Source organism: Tasmannia lanceolata, unplaced genomic scaffold (genome assembly GCF_043159265.1).
Source record: "Tasmannia lanceolata isolate RefF3 unplaced genomic scaffold, GAP_Taslan_0.1 ptg000015l, whole genome shotgun sequence".
NCBI lineage: Eukaryota > Viridiplantae > Streptophyta > Magnoliopsida > Canellales > Winteraceae > Tasmannia > Tasmannia lanceolata.
The window spans coordinates 15,173,417-15,194,320 of record NW_027518692.1 but is presented as its reverse complement, the minus strand read 5'-3'; the positions used below and the strand labels follow the sequence as shown (position 1 = coordinate 15,194,320).

Sequence of the window (20,904 nt, the reverse complement as noted above, 5' to 3'; positions counted from 1 at the left end):
AAATTACAATGCTAATAGACTTAGAGCTCACAATCGGTCGTCTAAATCTAAAACGAACAGGACTTAAATTCCATAAATGATTTCTTTAAATTAACTTCATAATCTTGTTCTCCCAATCATACAATTCTAGTCCCACAAATTCAAAGAAAATGAAAAAAAAAAAAAAAAAAAAAGGAAAACAGAAAAAAATTTCAAAAGAAAAGTAGTTTACACCAACTGTACATATACAATCCAGCTCACAGCAACAAATCCTCAATTAACAACTTAAACCCACAAAAGAAAAGTTAAAGAAGAATTCAATTTCAAATTCTACCTAGTGAAACATAGCAGAAAAGCAAAGATCCTAGAGCAAGCGTGGCTGATACGTGGATATGCTCGGATTGTATATGTAGTAGTCTCTCGTACAAATCTTTGTACAGTCTCTAGGAAGAGACTTAAGATCCTAATAGGTGGGGCATAGAGCATTAATGGAGCCGCAGAGAAGGCTACAGTGAAGAAGAGCTGCAACATCTGGAGAGGGAGAGAGAGATTGGTTTTGTTTCTCTCTATATTTTCTGTGCTGGAGGTGTTGAAGAGAGTCTGGTTATGTTTCTCTATGAATTTTCTGTGTTGGAGGTGTCGAAGAATTCATGTACATTATCTAATCGTCTATTTTCTATGATTTTTATAATTGGTCTAATGGTGTGTTGTCTAGCAGCTTCTTTATCTTATTAGATAAATGAGGTTTCTTTTTATGTGTTTGACTGGTGGATAGCTCAACGTGTTTGGTACTAATCACCCGTCTGGAATTTGGACTCCACACAAAGTTAATGTCAGGGGAAATTTTCGCATGGCTAGAAAACATGGGCATGTTTGGCAAAAATGAATTTCAAGGAAAATTTATGGGCCCAGTTGTGAAAGAGAAATGGAGGTCGGAGGGGGAGAACTTGGGAGGGCATGACTGGATAGTTCATGGAAAAAGTTTGAGAAATGCCTAGTGAAAATAAATTGTGATTTTAAAATGAGTTTTTTTGTTTTTTTTTTTTTTTTTAAAAAGTTTTCCAGAGCTTTTCATGCTCCCCTCACACCAATCCTCTCAAATCTCTCCCGCTCTATCCATCCCTCAAAAAACTGGCCCCACTAATATTCCATGGAATATTTTTTTATGGTTACCAAACATGCCCAAAGAGAACAATTTTTGGTGGTATTTTCCCTTTGGGTTTCTACTAAAAATCCAGCAAAAAAACATAAGGTTTTTAACTAAAATAGCTTTTACTTTTAAAAAAAAGGGGGGGGCTAGCACTTAGCAAACCTTGAAAAAAAGGGGGGGCTAGCACAACTGCCCAGCTGGTGCCTAATCAGATTAAGAGCCTTGATAAGATGCATGTATCCCATGTGCAAACATGGTAAACTGTCACAGGTATGAGTTTATACACAAGGAACTGACATTGGTGGAGGTACCTAATTTTAAAGGTGGCCTGTTTACTAATATGTAGAAGGTTTTTCAAACTGATGATACCCAAAGAAAATTTGAAGAATCTGGATTGAAAAAAAAAAACTCCAGAATTCTCGGTTCCTTTTTGGAACTCATTCTTGGAAACTTAAAAGGAGATGATAACATACTATATACACTAAGAATGGAAAAAAATCCAACATGGAACTTGCATATAATTATACAGCAAAAATATAAATACAAGGGAGAAGATTGACTCTACAGTCATGTCCATATGCAAAACTTGCTATATACAATTGATCTACTTGCTAGACAAAGGATTGAAGGACATGTCCAAGGGAGAAGTAATGCATACCAGCAACTTCTCACATAATTGTCGTAGTTCTGATGAAGAATCCTTCAAGGATATACCCAACAGAACCGATTTGGCTTCAAGCAGACCTGCTGATATACTCTCGATGATTGCATCTTCACTAGCCATGAGAGATGCCATTAGCTTCGCACCTGCAATTTTTTCCTGATAAACAAATGACCAATGCATTATTAAAACACCAAAAGCAGAAAAGGAAAAGGCATAAGCGACCTATGTAAACAGGACACGTCATTTTCTAAAACACTGCCATGTATAACACTTAATCTTTAGATGCACATTGGACACGTGAGGGTAAATATACATATTAGGACACTAAAATTATTTTAAATTAACCTATTTTGCAAATGGGAACCAAGGATTTCAACATTAATTACCAACAGTGCCATTTATAACTTAATTGTCATTCATTTAGACGTAAAGCGCACTTTACTCCAGATTTCGTTATTGAAATAAAGCTGTTAAACCTCTTATTTTTAAGCTGTCAACTTCTTGAAGTTATGAAAACCCCATAATACATATATTCATGCATACAAAACACACACATGCATTTAGAAGATGAACTGCTAGGCATGAAACCAATGTTTTTGATCTTCGCCCAGTACAAGTACCGACGAAATGTTAATAAAAAAAAAGGGCGGCCCAATGCACAAAGTACGACGAAATGTTAATATTAAAAAAAAAGTACGACGAAATGTTTAGATACCTTCTCTGATCCTTTTCTGAGGGCTTTCAGGGAAAGCTTGAACAGATCACAGGAATGAGGAAGAACTGCGGACTTCAGATGGTAAACAGCTGAAAATAGAACCTGTAAGCAGGCAGCTCTTACTTCCAAGTCTGGTATCGCCTGCATGTAAGAAGCCATTGAAAAAAAATAGGATACAGATAAATTTGGTAATTACATTGAAAATTTCAATAATATACTTCAAAGGATAACTAGTGATGATCACAACTATCTACCTCAACAGAAGGAATGAGTACTGGAAGTGCTCTTGAAGCAAACAAATGTTTGGTTGAGCTTGAAATCTTTTGGCAAGCACTTATAAGGACATTAGCCATGCATATACGAAACATAAGTGGGATTGGTGCCTCAGAAAGGCATTCACTTTCATCTGACTTGCTGGAGGGAATGCCATTCCAATCACACGTTAATCTTTGGATTACATAATTAAGGACTGAACTCCTCGAAGTAGTATCTCCTGCATTTTAAGGCCACATAGATGAAGGACATAGCAAAATGAGTAAATCACATGATAAAGTTACAATGCCTATTGGGGGAAAAGACCAACCAGAGCGACTCCTTTCCTCTCTAATAGTGCTTATCTTGTTCGAGGTGGAAGCATTAGATGGTTCGGGAGCTTGTAGTTGGGCACATATCATTAATGCTAGACAATCAATGCATCCATGTTGTGCTTTAGAAACTACAAAAAGAGAAGCCCTTGCAGTTAGCAGACTAACAAGTACGGTATAGTGTCTTTTTTAATGACATCGGGTATCCCCACCCCATTTTAGGGCGGGACTAATAAGTACGGTATAGTTGAAGCATCATAACAGAGAAGCACAGGGAAATGGCTAGAAACTATGAGAATTGCACACCTTCATCACTGTCCAGAGATGGCCACAACAGCACTGTTTCCAGTATTTGTCCTATTTTGACCATGACAGGGTGCATAGCGGTCTCTTTGCCCCTAACCTAAAGCAAGGAACCATTAAACTTTTGTAACGTATAGTACACAGAAGGATATCAACAGATAAGAGGAAACTGAACCCTAAAAATGGGCAAAGTGACCTTATTCATGTCAAAGGAATAAGATTTGTACCACAAGAGAAGTGCACACTGCAAACAAGCATGCCTTCAACTTTAGTATATCTCGAGTATGTATTGCATCATCAAGCTGAGATCCAATAATTGGAAGCAGCACCTATCATAAGATAACTTTGAGCTTAATTACTCTGAAGCAACTCAAAAATTCCAACAATTATTTATCATATAGCATGGAAAAGTTAAGATTAGTCAGTGTAAAGATTAAATAGCAAAAGTAGTTGCAAGAAAGTAGATGTCACTACACATTTGATGTCCATGGATTCTCTTAAGTAATGATGCAAAAACAGAACAAGGAGGACATATTGCCAGATGAAGTAGGCGATTGAGGAGGTGGTCTGGGAGGCGATCGAAGGGGCCAATGTGGATGGGAGGATTGGTCTTGTAGCGACTGTGAGATCCGTAAGTTTCATCATCGGAGGAAGTTTTGCTTTCAATGAAGACGACATCTAAAGAATATTGGTCCACAACGGCAACGAGGGACTGAAGACCGTCAGAGATGGGAGATCCAACTTAGCCGGAATAGCAAGAGGTTGGAGAAAGTAGTGGATGAATAAAATATTCAGTCTGATGTGATTTAGTCATCTTAGCCAATGGATATTATTTTTCTCATTATTGGACTATTATTTGGGCATGTGTTATTTATTGCATTTTATTTGTATTATTAGAATTTTATTTAACCTAGATGTGGGGGATGATCTATTTATCTGATGATCTGCCAGAGACACTAACAAACTGACGTCATAACCATACCCTCCAACAGAACAGCTCTTAACAGAAGCTTGTGTTTTCAGTGCAAAGTACCATATCAAGGATCAAGACTGAAAAAAAATTGAAATTACGATTATGTCCACCAAGAGTTTAGTGGCAATTATATATCCTGTATATGAATGCATCCACGGGATGTGTGTACAGAAAGCAGAATTGCATACAAAAAAGAAGCATTTAAGCATTTCTCTGGAAATATGTGATACACTATCTATCATTGTTTGCAAAGTTCACAATAACGTACTTGGGGATGAAGACGCCCACACAGCTCCACTGCAAGTTTGCGAACATCTTCAAATTCAAACAAATGAAACGCCCTGACCAAATATGAAAAGAGAAAAAAGAAATTAAATCAGGTTACAATTCATGTTGATCATACTAAATCAAGCTGATATTATTCTTGCAGAACTACCTGTTTACCAGAAGAGCGGCTATACAATCATGATTGTTGATGATGAAACCTTTCTTCTCTGAAGTTATCTCTTACAGGAGACAAGCAGCATAATCATTAGCAAACCCCCTATCTTCCCAAGAAAACTCGAAATGAAAATTCAAATAGCTCAGATCTCACGAGGAAGCCAGATAGTTTGGCTAGTGATCATTCACTAAATCATTAACAGTAGGGTTTAAATTTTCAGCAGCTACCGCATTTCCCATTACTCAATGTAAGGCGTCGATCACCTCCAAAAAAACATGAATTTTGAAGAATGTACAAAAAGTGAAAAGGATAAGTAATCCCAATAAATAGTCAGTTTTGGATTTTTGGGACATAACCATCTGACAACCTACCCTACAGTTGTAAGAAAATGCTTCATCATAGATTACTAAGTTGTGCAACCAATGGTAAGTTGGTAACTAATGCAACTAACCACAAAAGGCTTTAGATAACAACAAGGACAGGAAATTAAATATATAAGAAAAAATGCATACCACACAAAGTGTCTTGACTGATTAGTTGACCATACATGACAGAAGAATTCAAGTCATTAAAAATTCTCAAAGGAAGCAGCCTGATGATGAGTAATGGGCAGAGGCGATTAAAGAGAGTATCCTTCAATTTAATTGAAACACCACTCGTAGAGGTCCCATCCGCAGTTCTAAGGAACCAATTTTCATCCATCCTGCATGAAAGCCAACACACTAAATGAGTAACAAATTTTTATAATAGGCCAATGCCAAAAGAATTTCCATGTCAATGACAACATGGGGGCGTTCCAGAAAATAAAGAGAAGATACACTTGATGTTCCAACAATTGAGAAGTGATGGAATGTCTTCCAGTTCAAAGCTTACTTGAACAGACTTGTAGGGTTCTAGCCAAAAACTTGATAAATGCAACAATAGAAAGGTAATCTCCAGAAAGTAGAATAAAAGTAAATGCACAATAAAGTGTATTGTGCATTTAAACAGCTGTCAAAGGTTATTACAGTTCCCAAAAAGCTCTCAGAGGCCAATTAAAACAGAAAAGACAAGCTGAGTTTTTGCAAATATTAAAACATGGTAGTACCAATATCAGTATCCTAAAGTTGGTGAAATGAGTAACTCATGAATGAAATAAAACCTACATCTGTAACAAAGTTGGAAGCCTTCAATAAGTAGAACTTTTGTATCCAACATATACAGGCATACCATCTACAGTAAAATTTGATATCAAATCGTGATAGTATTTCATTTTGTTTTCTGTTTTTGGCACTCAAGTTGTATCCAGAAAATGAAAGTTACACAGGCATGCTCAGAGAGAAGAAAGGTAAAAGTATCCCACTGTTCCTATTTTCTCTTTCTTCCTCTTCTCCGAGTCTCTAGCTTGTCTTCAACAACAAGCTCATTGAGTGGTTAAGAACCCGAGGATAAATAAAGCACTGACTTCATATGGTCCAGTGGATAAGTAGATAACACATACAAGAAGAAAAAGAAAACCGAGATTAAACATTTACACTGGTCAACCAGATATAGGTTAAATGAACTACACGCAGGCATCTGTGAAATATATATCATTTTTTAATGGTGTGAAATATATATCATTAAATAAGAGAAATAAGCTTTTTTGTTATCAGCTGATAGTCCCTTGTCCATTGCGCGCACGCGCGCACGCACTACTGTGCAGATTTAAGTAATAGAATAAACAACAAGAGTAATCACCATATGATAGTGGATTAGAAAAGAAATGAAGTATTTATCCAAAGAGAAATAGCAGAAATGCATTCTTTGCAAATAGAGAAAAAACAAACATTGCATAACATATCTTACTCAGTCTGCTCTTTCACGTGCAAGAGAACCTGATGAAGGACCACATCCTTGGCTTCTGCCAAGTGCTCACTTATATTACTCAAAAATCGGACAATAATAGCATTTGATGGGTCTGCGAACATCTTGTCAATCAATGACTCGATCATAATGGTCCAATCTTGAACCTATAAAATTGGACAAGAAATAATTAGCCTCGTAATGAATTTAAATCTAAAGTGCACACTTATTTAATAGTGTTAAGCATTATAGGCTTATAGTAGACATCATTGAATGGTCATGGATAAGCAGTTACTGTAGCAATGTTTAGACGAGTTCACAAAGACAAGTGTCTATGTCCATGTGCTCCCAATATATGAGCTCCAAAAACAGAGTAGACTGAAAACCCATAAATATCACATTAAATCTCTCTAGCACGGCAATTGAATAATCAACAAAATTTCAAGGAAATATTCAATTAATCATATACCACAATAATAAGTGTGGTAAAATATTCAATTTTTCATATAATTGGGGATAAGTCTCTTTTATGAGGCAAACAGCCTAGCAGAATTTTTGGCTTAATAAACAACTGTGGGCCCACCAGCTTGCATTATCATGCCATCAAAATGACAACATAAAGAAAAGTTCACTGGTCCAACAAAAGGCTTTGCTTTGTTTTTTTCTACACTTCCTTTAGCTGCTGTTGAAGCTTCCTTCCAACGGTGTTTGTTGGCTGGATATGCTCAAATCCCGGACTGAATAAGTTACCAAGTTAGAGTGGAATCCCATAGAGAGGATTCTCGAGTCTTGCGATGTCACCATTCAGTTTGAAACATTTAGACGAACACAATCAGGTTTTGAATTTTCTCCACTCATTTTCTTTCTTCCTTTCCCAATCTTTCCCTTTTTCATACCCTCATAGACAAACCAATAGCATGCGTACGACCAAATCAGCCAGCAAAACATTTGCTGCTACAGTGATTCACAAAAATGGCAGCAAAATAAATGCAAAGCAGGTTTCAATAGTCATTGGACACTCGCAACAAAAATATTTAATGCACACGTAATTCAAGCTTGAAATGGAATAAGCCAATTTTGATGCACAAAAAATAACAAAAAATAGATGAATCTGATTGTTGGGAAAAAAAAAGAAATTTCAGAAATCAACAAAAAATATATCCTCTACAAGGCAGAAGTTGCACAGTTCCACCAGTTTGAATATCTTTAACAACCATATGCACTTCATGCAATCATGTAATAAGATACAAAAATAACTAGTAGTAAAATTGATCATACACTTTCCGCCCACTTTGGGACCAGCTTGAACACTTGATCTAAGTCCAATTTGGAACCTGCGATATCATTACAAAATGATGATTATGAGCTGGAAAGCCAAAATAGACGTTGGATCAAATTTTCAAATGTACTGAAAAGAAATATAGTCAACAGTTACATAACATGCATGGAATACAAGCCAAGCCAATAATAAAGGAATCATATCTAGCATATCGTATAGGCAATTAAAAAAACATTGTATAGATCTCCATGTCACCTCATCACAATAACTTTAGAATTTAAGATTATGTCCCACAAATCACCACATGCATAATCACATTGGAAAAATTACATAAATCACCTGCATAAAGATGTGGTTCATGACACAGTTACCTGATTGTAACGTCATGGCATCAAAGGGAACAGCTTTTCCTGTTTCCCCTGGAGTTTTTGTGAGGCCTGGGCTCTGACTGATGTTGCTGTAAAAAATGACATTGAGTTTTCCTTTTCATCAAATTTGAGTAATTGGAAGCAATTGACTGAGGAAAATGTTATCAGCACAACCATTTTTTGATATTTGTACAAACTCTTCTTATCTTTTATTATTTGAAAAACCTCTGACAAGCCAATTAAAACAGAAAAAGATATGTTGCATTGGTGCAATTATTAAAACATGGTTGTGCTGATAACATTTCCCTTAACTTATTACCAGATTTTTTATTTTTACAACTAGGTGAGACTACTTCCTGATATTTTAGCAAGCATTTCGAGAATTATTCATTGAAAGTTTTCGACTGCTTCATCAATTGATAATTTGAAGTTGTTAGGTTAGAAGCTAACCTGAGACAATCCAGCAGCATAACAATCACATCTGAATTTTGGTTATGAGATTTGAGTACTGCAACAACTGAATCACGGGCAGATGACTGCACCCTTTCATCTGGAGAGTACACAAGGTGTACTAGCGTTGGCAAAACCAGAGAAGGATCTACAGAAGGAGGAATTGAAATCAATTAAATCAAGGCAAAGCCCCAAAAAACACATGGACGCATTTCATAGTAGCAATAAAACAAATATGAGAAAAAATAACACCGGTACTGTCACTTGCACCCCTAGATCAAATTTTCGTTCGTGGGCCTCAGTGCAAACATGGCACTTGTTTGTGGATATTAGAACCAACTTATGAATGCTTAGTTTCATTCGTCATTGGACCAACGGGCATGTTATGCTATTGTGATCAATCATTTGATCCTCAGCCCCAATCACCAGCATAGGTCACCAACTCTGTTCCATTTCAACTGAAATAGATGCAGAATTCCAGAATTTTTTTACCATGTCTGCACTAAAATTCAAATTAATTAAGCCCATAAAAAGCCAACTCCATGCCAATGGGAAATGCTTCAAGTAGTAAAATGTGTCTTTTTATTAAATTTGCTAGATAAAACGGTTTCTAATAGTTTTCTAAATGTTTCTTATTTTTAATTTTTTTAACTAACTAAAAATTTCTTATAGTCCTTAACCCCATTCAGGCCCAAGAACGACCACCTAGTCAAGCCAGTCTTGTTCTTGAGGAGCCCTCCAATATTAGCCGGATCAGGATTGCCGATGATCTATCCGTCAAGTTTATTTTTATCATGCCTAGATTCTTGCGCAACTCAATTCAATCTTATGTTCCAACTCACAGGCGGGATCTTCATTTGGGGGAGGGATTATCCCTCCAATCATCATTGTCGCAGATTTCCCTTCAGTTATGCCAAAGATCTGAAGGGGAGATAAATCTGAAACTCGACAGGACACTTGCCCAAAAAAATGACAAGCGAGACAAACTTCGTAAACATGAAAGAAGGGTATTTGACTTCGCTTTGAAAATATGGGCATTTCTCTCTTTCCATAGGACCCACAGGGTAGCAAATAGCGTCAATCTCTTCAGTGCCCTTCTTCTAGACAGCCAGAGCACAAACGACCATTTGTCAAGTAACTCTGATAATCGGATAGGGAAGACCCAAACAATGTGAATCTCCTTAAGATGCAGCCCCAAATGTCTCTAGCAAAACTATAGTTGAGGAACAAGTGATCAACCATTGCCCTCGCCTCCACGCAGAGGGCACAATGATCCGCTATTAAAAACTTGTGGTTTTGCAGGGGGTCAACCATTAGAATTTTGTCTTGGAACGATGTCCATCCGAAAGCAAAGACTCTAGGCGGTGCTAGGGTACTCTAGACTCTGTGCAAGTTTGATAGGGGTTGTGGGGTGTGCGCGCGCATGTGTGCGGTGGTGGGTGGGCCGGGGGGGTAGGGGGGCTAGCGTTGAAATCACCAGACGAGTCCCGGATCCAAACCCTCTTCTCTGTGCCTGACCTTCTGATGTAAACTGACTCCAGCGCACCTTGGAACAGGGCTACCTGATCCAACTCTCTATTGAAGAACTAACCTTTAAAATCAACCTTTCAAGAGATCTGCTCCTCGAACCACTATGCATGGTCTTGGGCTAAAGCATCTGTATCATTAGCCACACTAAACAGGTCGACCCCCTATCGAGGTGACCTCCCTTTTGTTCCGAGAATCAAAATCCAATGAGTCTGACTCTTATCCGATTGTTGAGCCACCATAGACTCTTTGATGTCCTCCTCCCGGTAAGTGGATTTCCAGATGCGAAAAGTGAAGGGGATTATAATCCTCTCTGGGATCGAGATGGACCGACAGCAGCTGCTTATCACTTCCATAGTTCCATCAGCCAAAAGGTTCAGGCAAAAAAAGATACCAAAATTTCCTCCTCTGTTCTGGACCGCAAGAATAGTCCCGCCAAGTAGTTAGTTACTGTCGAGTTACCAGAGTAAAGTCCCAACCTAAACGTCTCAAACACGTTAGGGTAGAGTCAAGGGCAAAACAAACTAAGATCGAGTTCCATTCGTGGCGCACATGCTTGACTGGGGTGAACCTGGGTGTGAATCTCAAAGGTGGGTGTAACTTCAAAACTGTCGCGAAGGTTCCAGTCGCTTGGCCCAAGCCCAACTTCACCATCTGGATGTAATAACCTTTGTCGCACCATCGTACCAGGTCCATATTGGAAGCTGTTTCCAGTTCAGCCTCTACAGTTCCCCTCTCCTCTAGACTGGTCAAACCGACCACATGACCATTTCCCCAAACAGGGTTCCAGCCCTGCCACATCCTCATCAGTGCTTCAAGATTGGCTTGGACTGATGACACTATTAGTACCACAAAACGATCGATTGATAAATATTAAAGTTTGAGTTCATCACGCTTGATCGCACCAGCCACGTTTCAAATTCAAGCACATGCAACGTTCCATACCATCTTGTTGCCCCTGCTAGCAGTCGGTATTGTTTGGAGAGGCACCGGTTCTGCATCAGCCCCTCGACATCCTGTGGACTACTGAGTTTGAGAAGGCTCCCCTCTTTCATCTCCCTAGATCAGAGTACGAACGCATGGAGCTCTGGGTTCCACTACCTTTGGCCTCATAAATTGCTTAGGGTTACATTCTTTCTGAAGGGCAGATTAGTGTCACAAATGAAAACCAGACTTTCCTGCATCAGTAGCAAGAAATGCTTTGTTTGAAGTTAACAAATCAGCAACAAAAGCACTTCCAGTCTCCAAGCTTCATAGCCCTCCTCTCATCTGCCGCTTTTTCATACCTTTTAGCATCCCGGCTTTGCATTAGATCCCATTGTTCTTCATCCCAGTTTTCAGCTTCCACCCTGGCCAATCTTCTTGCTTCATCGCCTCTGGCGGCTCCTCCTAGGGTTGGTCTCCCTCACTGCTTTGCTTTAGAGATTAAGAGATATATTCACTGAGAATATATCACTCAATCACTAAAGGCAGTTCCTATTATTCTACCAAAAAATAAGGAGAAATCCATATTATTCACTTGAAATGCCCATGACAATGTTTTCACAAATTAACAGAACCTAAAGAAAATTAACAAGGTGGAGATAAGCACAATAGGTTATTCAAGCTCAATAATGACACCAGAGAATGATTGCTAACAAACCAATCTTATTTTCTTATTTTAATAAAAAAAACTTTCTGGTAATTTTTTTTTTGAATGGTACAAAAAAAGTAATAATTACAAACCAATCTGTGCGACTAAATTGGATGCTCGTGCACGAATCAAAACTTCATCATCTCCAAGGCGTTGTAACAAATGTTTTGCAATATCTTGTCTGCAATTGTTATGAACATGAAAATTCCATTATGAAGTTCAAAGAGTTAATAAACCAAGAAGACGAAAAAAACTGCTCGGGTAATTAGTGTTGGAAGCTGCTATACCGTACTGAAGGAGAAAGTATATTTTTTGAATCTGATGCTATATGGATAAGTTCCGCAATAACATCAATGGCATTCCTCCTCTGGCAATAATTCCCACAATCAAGGCGTTTAAAAATTTCTTGAAGGCAACCATCTGGATTTCTGGAAACAGAATGAGTCAAGTTTGACTTGCAAATGTAAAGGCCCCACGTAAAAAACAATGCTACAAAACTATGTCACAAATGTTGTTCTCAAGAATTTCTCGGGAAGAGAAAATTTCAGGATATATTAATTTTTATTTTATTTTTTTGGGTTTATATCAGGGAAAAAGGTAAAAATAAAATTATTTAAAAACATATAAAAATATTAAATTTAAGAAAAAATATAAAATAAAAATATCAGGATATAATTGCGATATTATCGGGATATTTTATGATAGAAACAAAAATATCACTATATTTTCTAAATCTCGGGATTAGTTCGGAATTTTGACGTTTTATCAAAATGTCGCGATAAAATGCAATATTTTGACTTATTCAAAAAAAAAAATGCAATATTTTGAAAATATCGGAAATATTTGTGACATAGCTACAAAATACGGATCCAAGGAAATCATATAAAGGATACACAGAGCAGTATTCTGCAGTCAGCAACACAACAGCTCTCGCTGTAGAATCTCTTTCATCTAGAAGGCTTAGCAATGAGGGTAATGTCGCTTCCATCTGACGATAGTCAAGAATACAATTTCCAGGTGAAGAAAAGTTTGTCTTAAACATGATAGCCCTTAAGATGGCCACAGCCTGCTCTATCACATCCTCATCACTGCATAAAAGCTTCAAGGTGAAGAGATGCAATCAATACTACAGTGCAACACTCAAATAATTCACACAAACAAAATAATTAATTACAAAAAATCAATACGAGCACAAATAAATTTAAATGAAACAGTCAATGTGTTTTGGAGAAAATGATTCCAAGATTTTGCACTTGTAGATAATTTGATTGCTAAAGGAAACAATATTTGATGCGTGAAATTGGACCAGAAATATAGAGACCACATAAAGTACATGCATAAGAGTAAGCATATCCCCATTCTGTTAATATCTAATGGCAAAGGTTGTGTTCACACTATTCAATAGTGGGTACTAGTCTTGAGGTTCATGGTTCCTAGCTGAAACCTATTAGCTTGAATTTCCACGAGTAAAATCATGTCAACGCTAAGATGAAAGTAAATTGAAACCCAAAGATTACTGGATGCATGTAAATTAAAATCATGTAGTTCCATGCCAAGTGTAAGAAGCATATAAAAGTCATTTGTGAATTTGTTAACAAAAAGGTTGAACAGAAAGTCATAGCCAATCCATATGAGATGTTAGAAAGAGAATTGGTCTCCAATTTAAGTGCGAAGTCAGAAGATTAGTTAGCAGACTTGTTCGTTTACCGAGAACTTTTAAAAACGTAACTTCAAGACATTATTTACGCATGGTTGATATATATATATATATATATATATATATATATATATATATATATAAGCTATAAAATCCGTTCCGTTCCGGACCGGTAATCTGGTTCCTGTTCAGAATCCGGAACGACCATATATTCCGTTCCGGTCCGAATTCCGGCCAGAATTCTATCGGAATCCGGACAAAACAGGCAGAAAGCCCTGTTTCGTTCGGAATTCCCAATTTCTTGCTATTTTTATTGTCCATTTACTTAAGATTCACATATAAACAAGGGAATCCCCCCCCCCCCCATTTAGATCTATTAAAAATAGTTTCAAGACCCAAATCTAAAAGGATAAAAAGTCAACTTTCCAGTTCTAGTACAAAATTCGAAAAAAATGGCTCGGGTCAAAATCTTAAGTTCCAAACGATGGGGTATTTTTCCAATTTTAAAAATTCATAAATCCTATCATGTCCAGACATTATTAAATCCCAAAAATCAGGTAAAAAATCTCATAATTTGGTCTCTAAAATTTCTTCATCTTGTCAGGCACTAGTCAACACACAGGTCAACACAGGCATTTCAACTGATAGTGATTTTCCTTTATTTACTGGAACTTTTACATATTTGTTCATTTAATTTTTCTTATATTTTTCTAACAATTTCTTATTGTTTTAGATTTTTTCATATTTTTAACTATTAAAGAAATTCTCTCGTCGTAGTGGAATGAAAAGTTTCGAACAAAACGCCAAAACGCCAAACGAAACTGACGAGACACCAAAACATTCCGTTCCGGTCGCCAAAACAAAATGGCGATTGAAACAGAATTTATAACTTATATATATGATGCATCGTGAAGGGGAGTTTTGCACGAAGTATTAAGTGATCAAACGATAGCTAATTAGTTTTGTACATTTATTGGCATACTTAAGTCACTATCCTACATTGTAAGGCAAACTAATCATTCTATAATTCTTTTGTCAAATATGATTAATAATAATGATGAGATGAGGTATTTTAGACCCCAAACCCACTTTTACTTATTATTCTTCTGACTATAAATTAAAGTATATCCTGATAGCAACATAATGACATCAAGCAAACAATTCCACTATGAAAATAATAGGAAGAGAAATCATTCTAGGGATACACTTCCATAGAAGACAAAATTTAGATACAGTTCCATATAAATTACAATTTAGAAGGAAAAAAGGGACCAGAATAGTCTGCTGAAAATTTAGAACTTAAAACCGATTGCACAACCATACAATCGATGAAAGCACTCAAGATTTCAACTAGCCAATCAACAAGAGCATTTATTGACGGAAACAATAACATTATACAAACTACTCTCTGATGAATTCATGACAGATTCATCAAATTTGAATGAATTAAAGTGTCAACATCATATATATAGAAGACATGTTTGGGAAACTATGATCATGATGCTTAATAACAATATCACTATAAGATTTAGATGTTGCTTTATGTTAAAATTTACATTCGCAGTTTCATGTAAGGCCAAATATACCCACCTGTGATAGCAAAAGATCCGATATCTGCTGTCCACTTTCAGACATAGCAATTTCAAGTTGCTTGTTATCAAGGCGTCCCCACAAAAGGGATATACAGTTCAGAAAAAATTTCTTAGTCTCTACACCACCATTTTTTTTACCAGGATGCTCATCAATGTTATCTTTGCTGTAAAACTGCATGTACAATCTTATCATTTAGTAAGAAAGAAACTATTTCATGGAAAAAGAGAACCAAACACACCACAAGAAACATTGTGTCATATCAAAGCCAAATGTAAATAAAACCCGAAGAACAAATATAGATCTTAACCTATACTGTTTTCCTTCATTTATTTAACTTCCAAAAATATTATGCCAGAAATCCAAAACCTGCAAGTTATCAGTAATCGTCGTCTTATCTACCACTGGAAATAATTAAAGTGACAAAGCATAATCACAGTAGATATTTTTAAGCACAGGAAATCTGTGTATCCCCCCTAAATCATATTAAAATGCATCCATTGAATGGTACCATACGATATCAGACTTCATCTTGAACCAATGTAGCCTAAAAAAAACAGTAAAATAAGAATAAAAGCAAAAAAGAATAGCATGCTGAAAGAGACCAGATATTTCCTTTTATAATCTGCCCAAAAAAAAAAGATAATCCCCAAGCATTCAGTACCATCAACATTAGCAGAATGAAGATGGCAAGAAAAACTCACCAACTCCCTCTAGTAGGTTGGACAGTTCAAGACTGTTTGCACAGATATGGACAAATACGGATTGTTGGGGCTGGACTGTTTTCTGGACAGATTTAGGACTGGTTCGAAACTTCAGGTAATAGGAGAATTCTGTTGTCTATGAGAGGCCAAGAAACACAGGTGCAGGGATTCTTGGGAATTTCCAAGTTTAGGTGATCAATGGGGAGCAGGTTTTATGGTCAATAGCTTCGGAATAAGGGACTGTAAGAGCAGGTTTTAAGACTTCTGTTGGTTTAAAGTTTAGACAGACAAGGAAAATAGGACAACGTATTCCAGTTCTTGGATAGGTAGGGAAGCAGAGTGTTCAAGAGATGGGCTATAAAGATTGGGCTGCGTCTGAGAATAGGGTTGGTGGGTAAGGGTTAGTGTTTGGGACTGTTAGGTGGTTGAAAAAATAGAGGAGATTTGGATATGGATGTAGTAAGGAACTCAAGAATAGGAGCAATTGTAATGGCACCACTATTTGCACCATTTACATTCGAATGACAATTTATTTATAAATTCAACAAAGCATAAGTTGAAAAACCCTAAAACTGGAATAGTTCCAAACTGAAAAATAGAAACATTTCGGTCATTTCAACCATTTTGATCAAATTTCGGTCAAAATTTCAAAATTTTTGAAATTTCGGTTTTGAAATAATGAAGTGGAACGAATCCCATTGACATTTCATTATGGTGGGGATGGAAACAGAAACATTTTGGTTGTTTTGTGTCGGTTTCGGTGCAAATTTAAAACCATGAATGCTACTAAATGAAATATCGCCCTACCTCATTATGTTATAATTTTTTTGTTCTACGTTTTGATAAAATATGGGTAAATTTGGTTGGAATGAATTTGTATGAATCTCCTAACTTGTTTCTATTTTCTTATCGTTTGTGACATTCCTAAATCCTTGTCAGTGATTCAGTCTGTTGACGAAACAAATGCCTTATCTAACATGAAATTGGAGCGCTTACAAGCTATTTACTACTTCTGTGAACCTTGGATGAGATATTAACCATATATCTACAGCCCTAACGATAAAATTTTGCCAACGGATTTTCCACACAGATATCCCTTTTATGTTTTTCAAGAGATGATAAAATAAAATTCTTTAGTCAGCCCCACAATCCATAACTGCTATTGGATTTTAAAAATAGAGCAGCTTAGGACAAACTAAATGTGAATTTACACGAGTAGCAAAAACAATGCGGACAAAGTTTGACCTGGATGGCAGATATGTATTGATTTAGCATTTCCATGTACTGCTGGGAAAATCTCTGATCCTCTAAGCGCAAAAGCATCCCATAATGCTTCCAACAAGAAGAAAGCAATGACACCCCAGCCTTCAGTATTTTTCTACCTGCTCTCAAAATTAGAAAAAAAAAATATTAAAGAGGTACATGAGCATAGGCATCACTAAATCAAACTGCATAAGCATAAAACAAGTACTGAAATTTGGATAGGACCTGCCTCATCTTTTCGCGAACCATAATGCCCCCGAATGTCCTGCAACCACTTCAATACTTGCTCCAACCCTGTCGCATGTAAAGGCCGACTTTTCCTGCTCCACTGCAGGAGAAATGATATCAAGAAAATGAAATTCCCAACTTGAATCAGATCATTATATAATTCTTTTGAACAAGCTTCTTAGAGTTGCCAATACTCATGCCACTGTTATGAGAGATATCAGGCAAAATCAGCAACTCCATCCCAAGTAGATGTGACCTTTTCCAATCAGTTCCAGTGCTACAAAGATATAACTTCCTTATACCACATTTCCAAGGCTTTGATACTTACTAATAATTTAAACTAGGGAAAATTACATTTACACCCCCTCTAGTTTCTGACACATACACTTCTTCCCCTGTGGTTCTAAACGTGACAACTACACCCCCTGAGGTTTCAAAACATGACAAGTACACCCCCTCCGTCAACGGTTCGTCTCGTCAGTTTAACCTGGTGAAAAGACTGAAACTAACCATGGTTAATATTTTGAGGATAGAAATACCCTCATTCGTAGAGGGATTAGGGTTACGCCATTTTCCCACCGCCGTCGTCCAACTCCGGCCACCTCCACCGTCGCCACCTTCGGCCAGCACTGCCGTCGCCATCTCCGGCCACCGCCGTCACCTCCACCACAGACAATGAAACCCCACCCCATGGCTACATCAAACCCACATTTCAAGAAAAAAACATTGATAAAAACAAAAAAAGCCCTAAAATATTACGGTTTATGTGCAAATCATGATAATGGTGTTAATGAAGACAAATAAAACTCCTAAATCGAGGGTTTATGTTGATAAATAAACAAGGGTTTGAATCAAACCCTAATTTTTAGCTTTCAAGTCTGAAAACTCTAATTTTCAGTTGGGGAAGACGAGGGCATTTTGGCCATTTCCACCTCGCCGTCTAGTCCGTCCAGTTAAAAAAAACCCAATGGAACCACAGGGGGTGTAGTTGTCACGTTTAGAACCACAGGTGTAGAAGTGTATGTGTCAGAAACTAGAGGGGGTGTAAATGTAATTTTCCCTTTAAACTAATGATAGCTCCATCAACTATAATGTAATTCCACCAATGGACATATGATATCATGATGTAGGGTTATTTCACATGATACATGTCCACAAAATGTGTGCATTTTACTAGTCACAAGCATTAGGAAAATTAGCATTTCTTAATTCATAAAATGCTCAAACACTTATAAATGGCCCACGTCAGGCATCTTCCTACATTAATTCAGAATATTAAACTGTTCTTCTACAGTAGCACGTTTACAACAGAACTACAGAAGTTAACCTTTTTTTTAAGCAATAAATTATACTACTCAGCAACTCAATCCCAAGTAGATGTGTCACTTTCAAGCAGTTCCAGTGCTATGAAGATATAACTCCCTTGTACCACATTTCCAAGGTATTGATACTTATGAATCATTTAAACTAATGAAAGCTCCATCAACTATAATGTAATCCCTTCTTTAAACCGTTTGGATACAAGTTTTGTTAAGGAGGAAACACTTAAATTGCATACAAAAAGTATTAAAAGTAGAGTAAACCAATAATAAGTCTTATAAATAGAGCTAAGTTTCATATTCAAAATTATGAAAGAAGAAACAGTTAACTGCCTTTGCTCTAAAAAACATATATTCCACCAGCGGACATGGTATCATCATGTAGGGTTATTTCACATTAAAAATCTCCACTAAATGTGTAATCTTTAAACCGTTAGGGAAATTAACATATCTTCATTCACAAAATTCTCCAACGTTTACAAATGGTCCATGTCATCCATCTTCCTACATTAATTCAGAATATTAAACTGTTCTTCTACAGTAGCATGTTTACAACAGAACTACAGAAGTCTAGCATTTTTTTCAAACATTAAATCATACATTTTATTATGATTAGCCGACACTTTGAAATTATTGTCGACACACGTGTCTTGCCGTGTCCGACACGACACGCATGTCCACCCATGGCGACACTCCTTTGGACACTTTTAAATGTATTGCTAGCAGTGTTAGAGTAAATGTGGGCATGTGGACACATATTTGTGTAATAATCAATAATTTTATGTGTATGTACATGTCACCTAGATTTTTAGATGTTGCTATGTCAAACCACTCATATCTGTGTCGAAACTCGACACACGAATCCGTATCGATAAATTATGATTATATATACTTTCTATTTTAGCCGTGTCCCTGTTTCTAAATTTTGGGGGTTTGCCGTGTCCATGTGATTTTAAAACTACAATAACTAAATTGGACTAATGGCGATTAGAATTGTAGATGAATATTTTAGAAAAATTAATATATTGTAAATGATATTGTAATAGTTTGCCCCACGCGCCATGGCAACACGGAATGCGGATGGGAGGGACAACTGCAGCCCTCGCATAAAAAGCAGCAGGAATCAAATTTTCAACAGGTTAGATGTTAAAATCATTAATTAAAAACTCACATCAGTCAACTCATTTTGGCCCTACAAGGTCAATCAAAAACTCCTTTGACTCAATGACTCAATAAAAAAATCCAGCATCATTCATTAACTCACGCAAGTAAACTTGGTTTTTACCTAGTACGATTTCTTGTCCAAGTATGATTTTTAACCATTGGTTAAAACATCATTATTTGGATGTGTCCCACAAAGTGAAACACCAGCAATTGTTATGTAATTGATGCAAACAAGAAAAAAGTTGAAGGCAAGAAAAAACAGGGGGCTGGTTTGCTTTCAGAGTCCTAAAATCTAGCCTAACTTCAGATTACTATTGTCGTACCCACTGCCACTGGAGCATATGAGTTAGATCCTGGCATGGAGGATCATCATCAAGTCAACTACTTATGGCTCACATTTGGGTGAAACGGGTCACGTTTGCTACAATTTTAGGGGCTAGAAGTGGATTGGGTTGCTAATTGCCGCAAATAGAGGAAGATGTAATTTTTTTCCTACTTCCTTGATCTTCTTGTTGGATACTTTGTTCGATGTAATTTAAATTACGGGTAACTTCATATTACTCTTTTCTCCTTTGTTTCTCTTTGAAGAAGCAACGTGACATTGCTCTCCAAATTTCTATTGAGGTATGTGCTAGGTTTTCTTTGGGGTTTGAATTTAAGTTTCCAAATTGTAATTGTTATTCACTTTAAGTAGCACCACAATTGGTATTAAGGCTTGGATTTGGTCACATGGTTGTGACTTGCGAGGAATCATGGTTGTGGAAATTTTGTTAGAGGTCTATGGAGTATCTATAAATGTTTTGAAATTGTTTATGGCCTAACAAGACGGGTAGATAATTTGATCGAACAGATAGATAGAGTTATGCATGAGATTTAACTCTTGCGATATAGATTAGTTGGGGTTACACCTATGGAGGCCACTAATCCTTTCGAGAACCCCACCAATCAACTAGAAGGTGTCCAAGGTGGAAATTGAAGCCTGAAGCCTCAACCCAACAAGTAGGAGGAAACGAGTTTTGATTTAGTGGAAATCACAATGGAGGAATTTTGGGAAACCATACTCATCATGCCAAAGTAGAAGACGGCAC

The 20,904-nt window shown here is 36.9% G+C and overlaps 1 protein-coding gene across 3 annotated transcripts in view; it reads right to left on the bottom strand.

Moving 5' to 3' along the window:
- Positions 1–1,568: 1,568 nt before the first annotated feature.
- Positions 1,569–20,904, bottom strand: part of LOC143892728 (ARM repeat superfamily protein) — a 52,987-nt gene continuing 33,651 nt past the window's right edge. For 2 of the 3 annotated variants that reach the window (XM_077397579.1, XM_077397580.1), the window contains exons 6-24: positions 17,331–17,433; positions 17,088–17,224; positions 15,139–15,312; positions 12,785–12,990; positions 12,179–12,319; positions 11,984–12,072; positions 8,732–8,879; positions 8,285–8,370; positions 7,913–7,968; positions 6,638–6,801; positions 5,323–5,513; positions 4,805–4,874; positions 4,637–4,709; positions 3,623–3,724; positions 3,399–3,495; positions 3,092–3,223; positions 2,763–3,001; positions 2,509–2,649; positions 1,569–1,949 (exon numbers count right to left, since the gene is read on the bottom strand). In XM_077397579.1, the coding sequence (XP_077253694.1) occupies positions 1,734–1,949; positions 2,509–2,649; positions 2,763–3,001; positions 3,092–3,223; positions 3,399–3,495; positions 3,623–3,724; positions 4,637–4,709; positions 4,805–4,874; positions 5,323–5,513; positions 6,638–6,801; positions 7,913–7,968; positions 8,285–8,370; positions 8,732–8,879; positions 11,984–12,072; positions 12,179–12,319; positions 12,785–12,990; positions 15,139–15,312; positions 17,088–17,224; positions 17,331–17,433 (2,565 nt within the window). In that variant the 3' untranslated portion in view covers positions 1,569–1,733. The remainder of the gene's footprint in view (positions 1,950–2,508; positions 2,650–2,762; positions 3,002–3,091; positions 3,224–3,398; positions 3,496–3,622; positions 3,725–4,636; positions 4,710–4,804; positions 4,875–5,322; positions 5,514–6,637; positions 6,802–7,912; positions 7,969–8,284; positions 8,371–8,731; positions 8,880–11,983; positions 12,073–12,178; positions 12,320–12,784; positions 12,991–15,138; positions 15,313–17,087; positions 17,225–17,330; positions 17,434–20,904) is intronic. The other variant, XM_077397581.1, reaches the window with a different exon arrangement.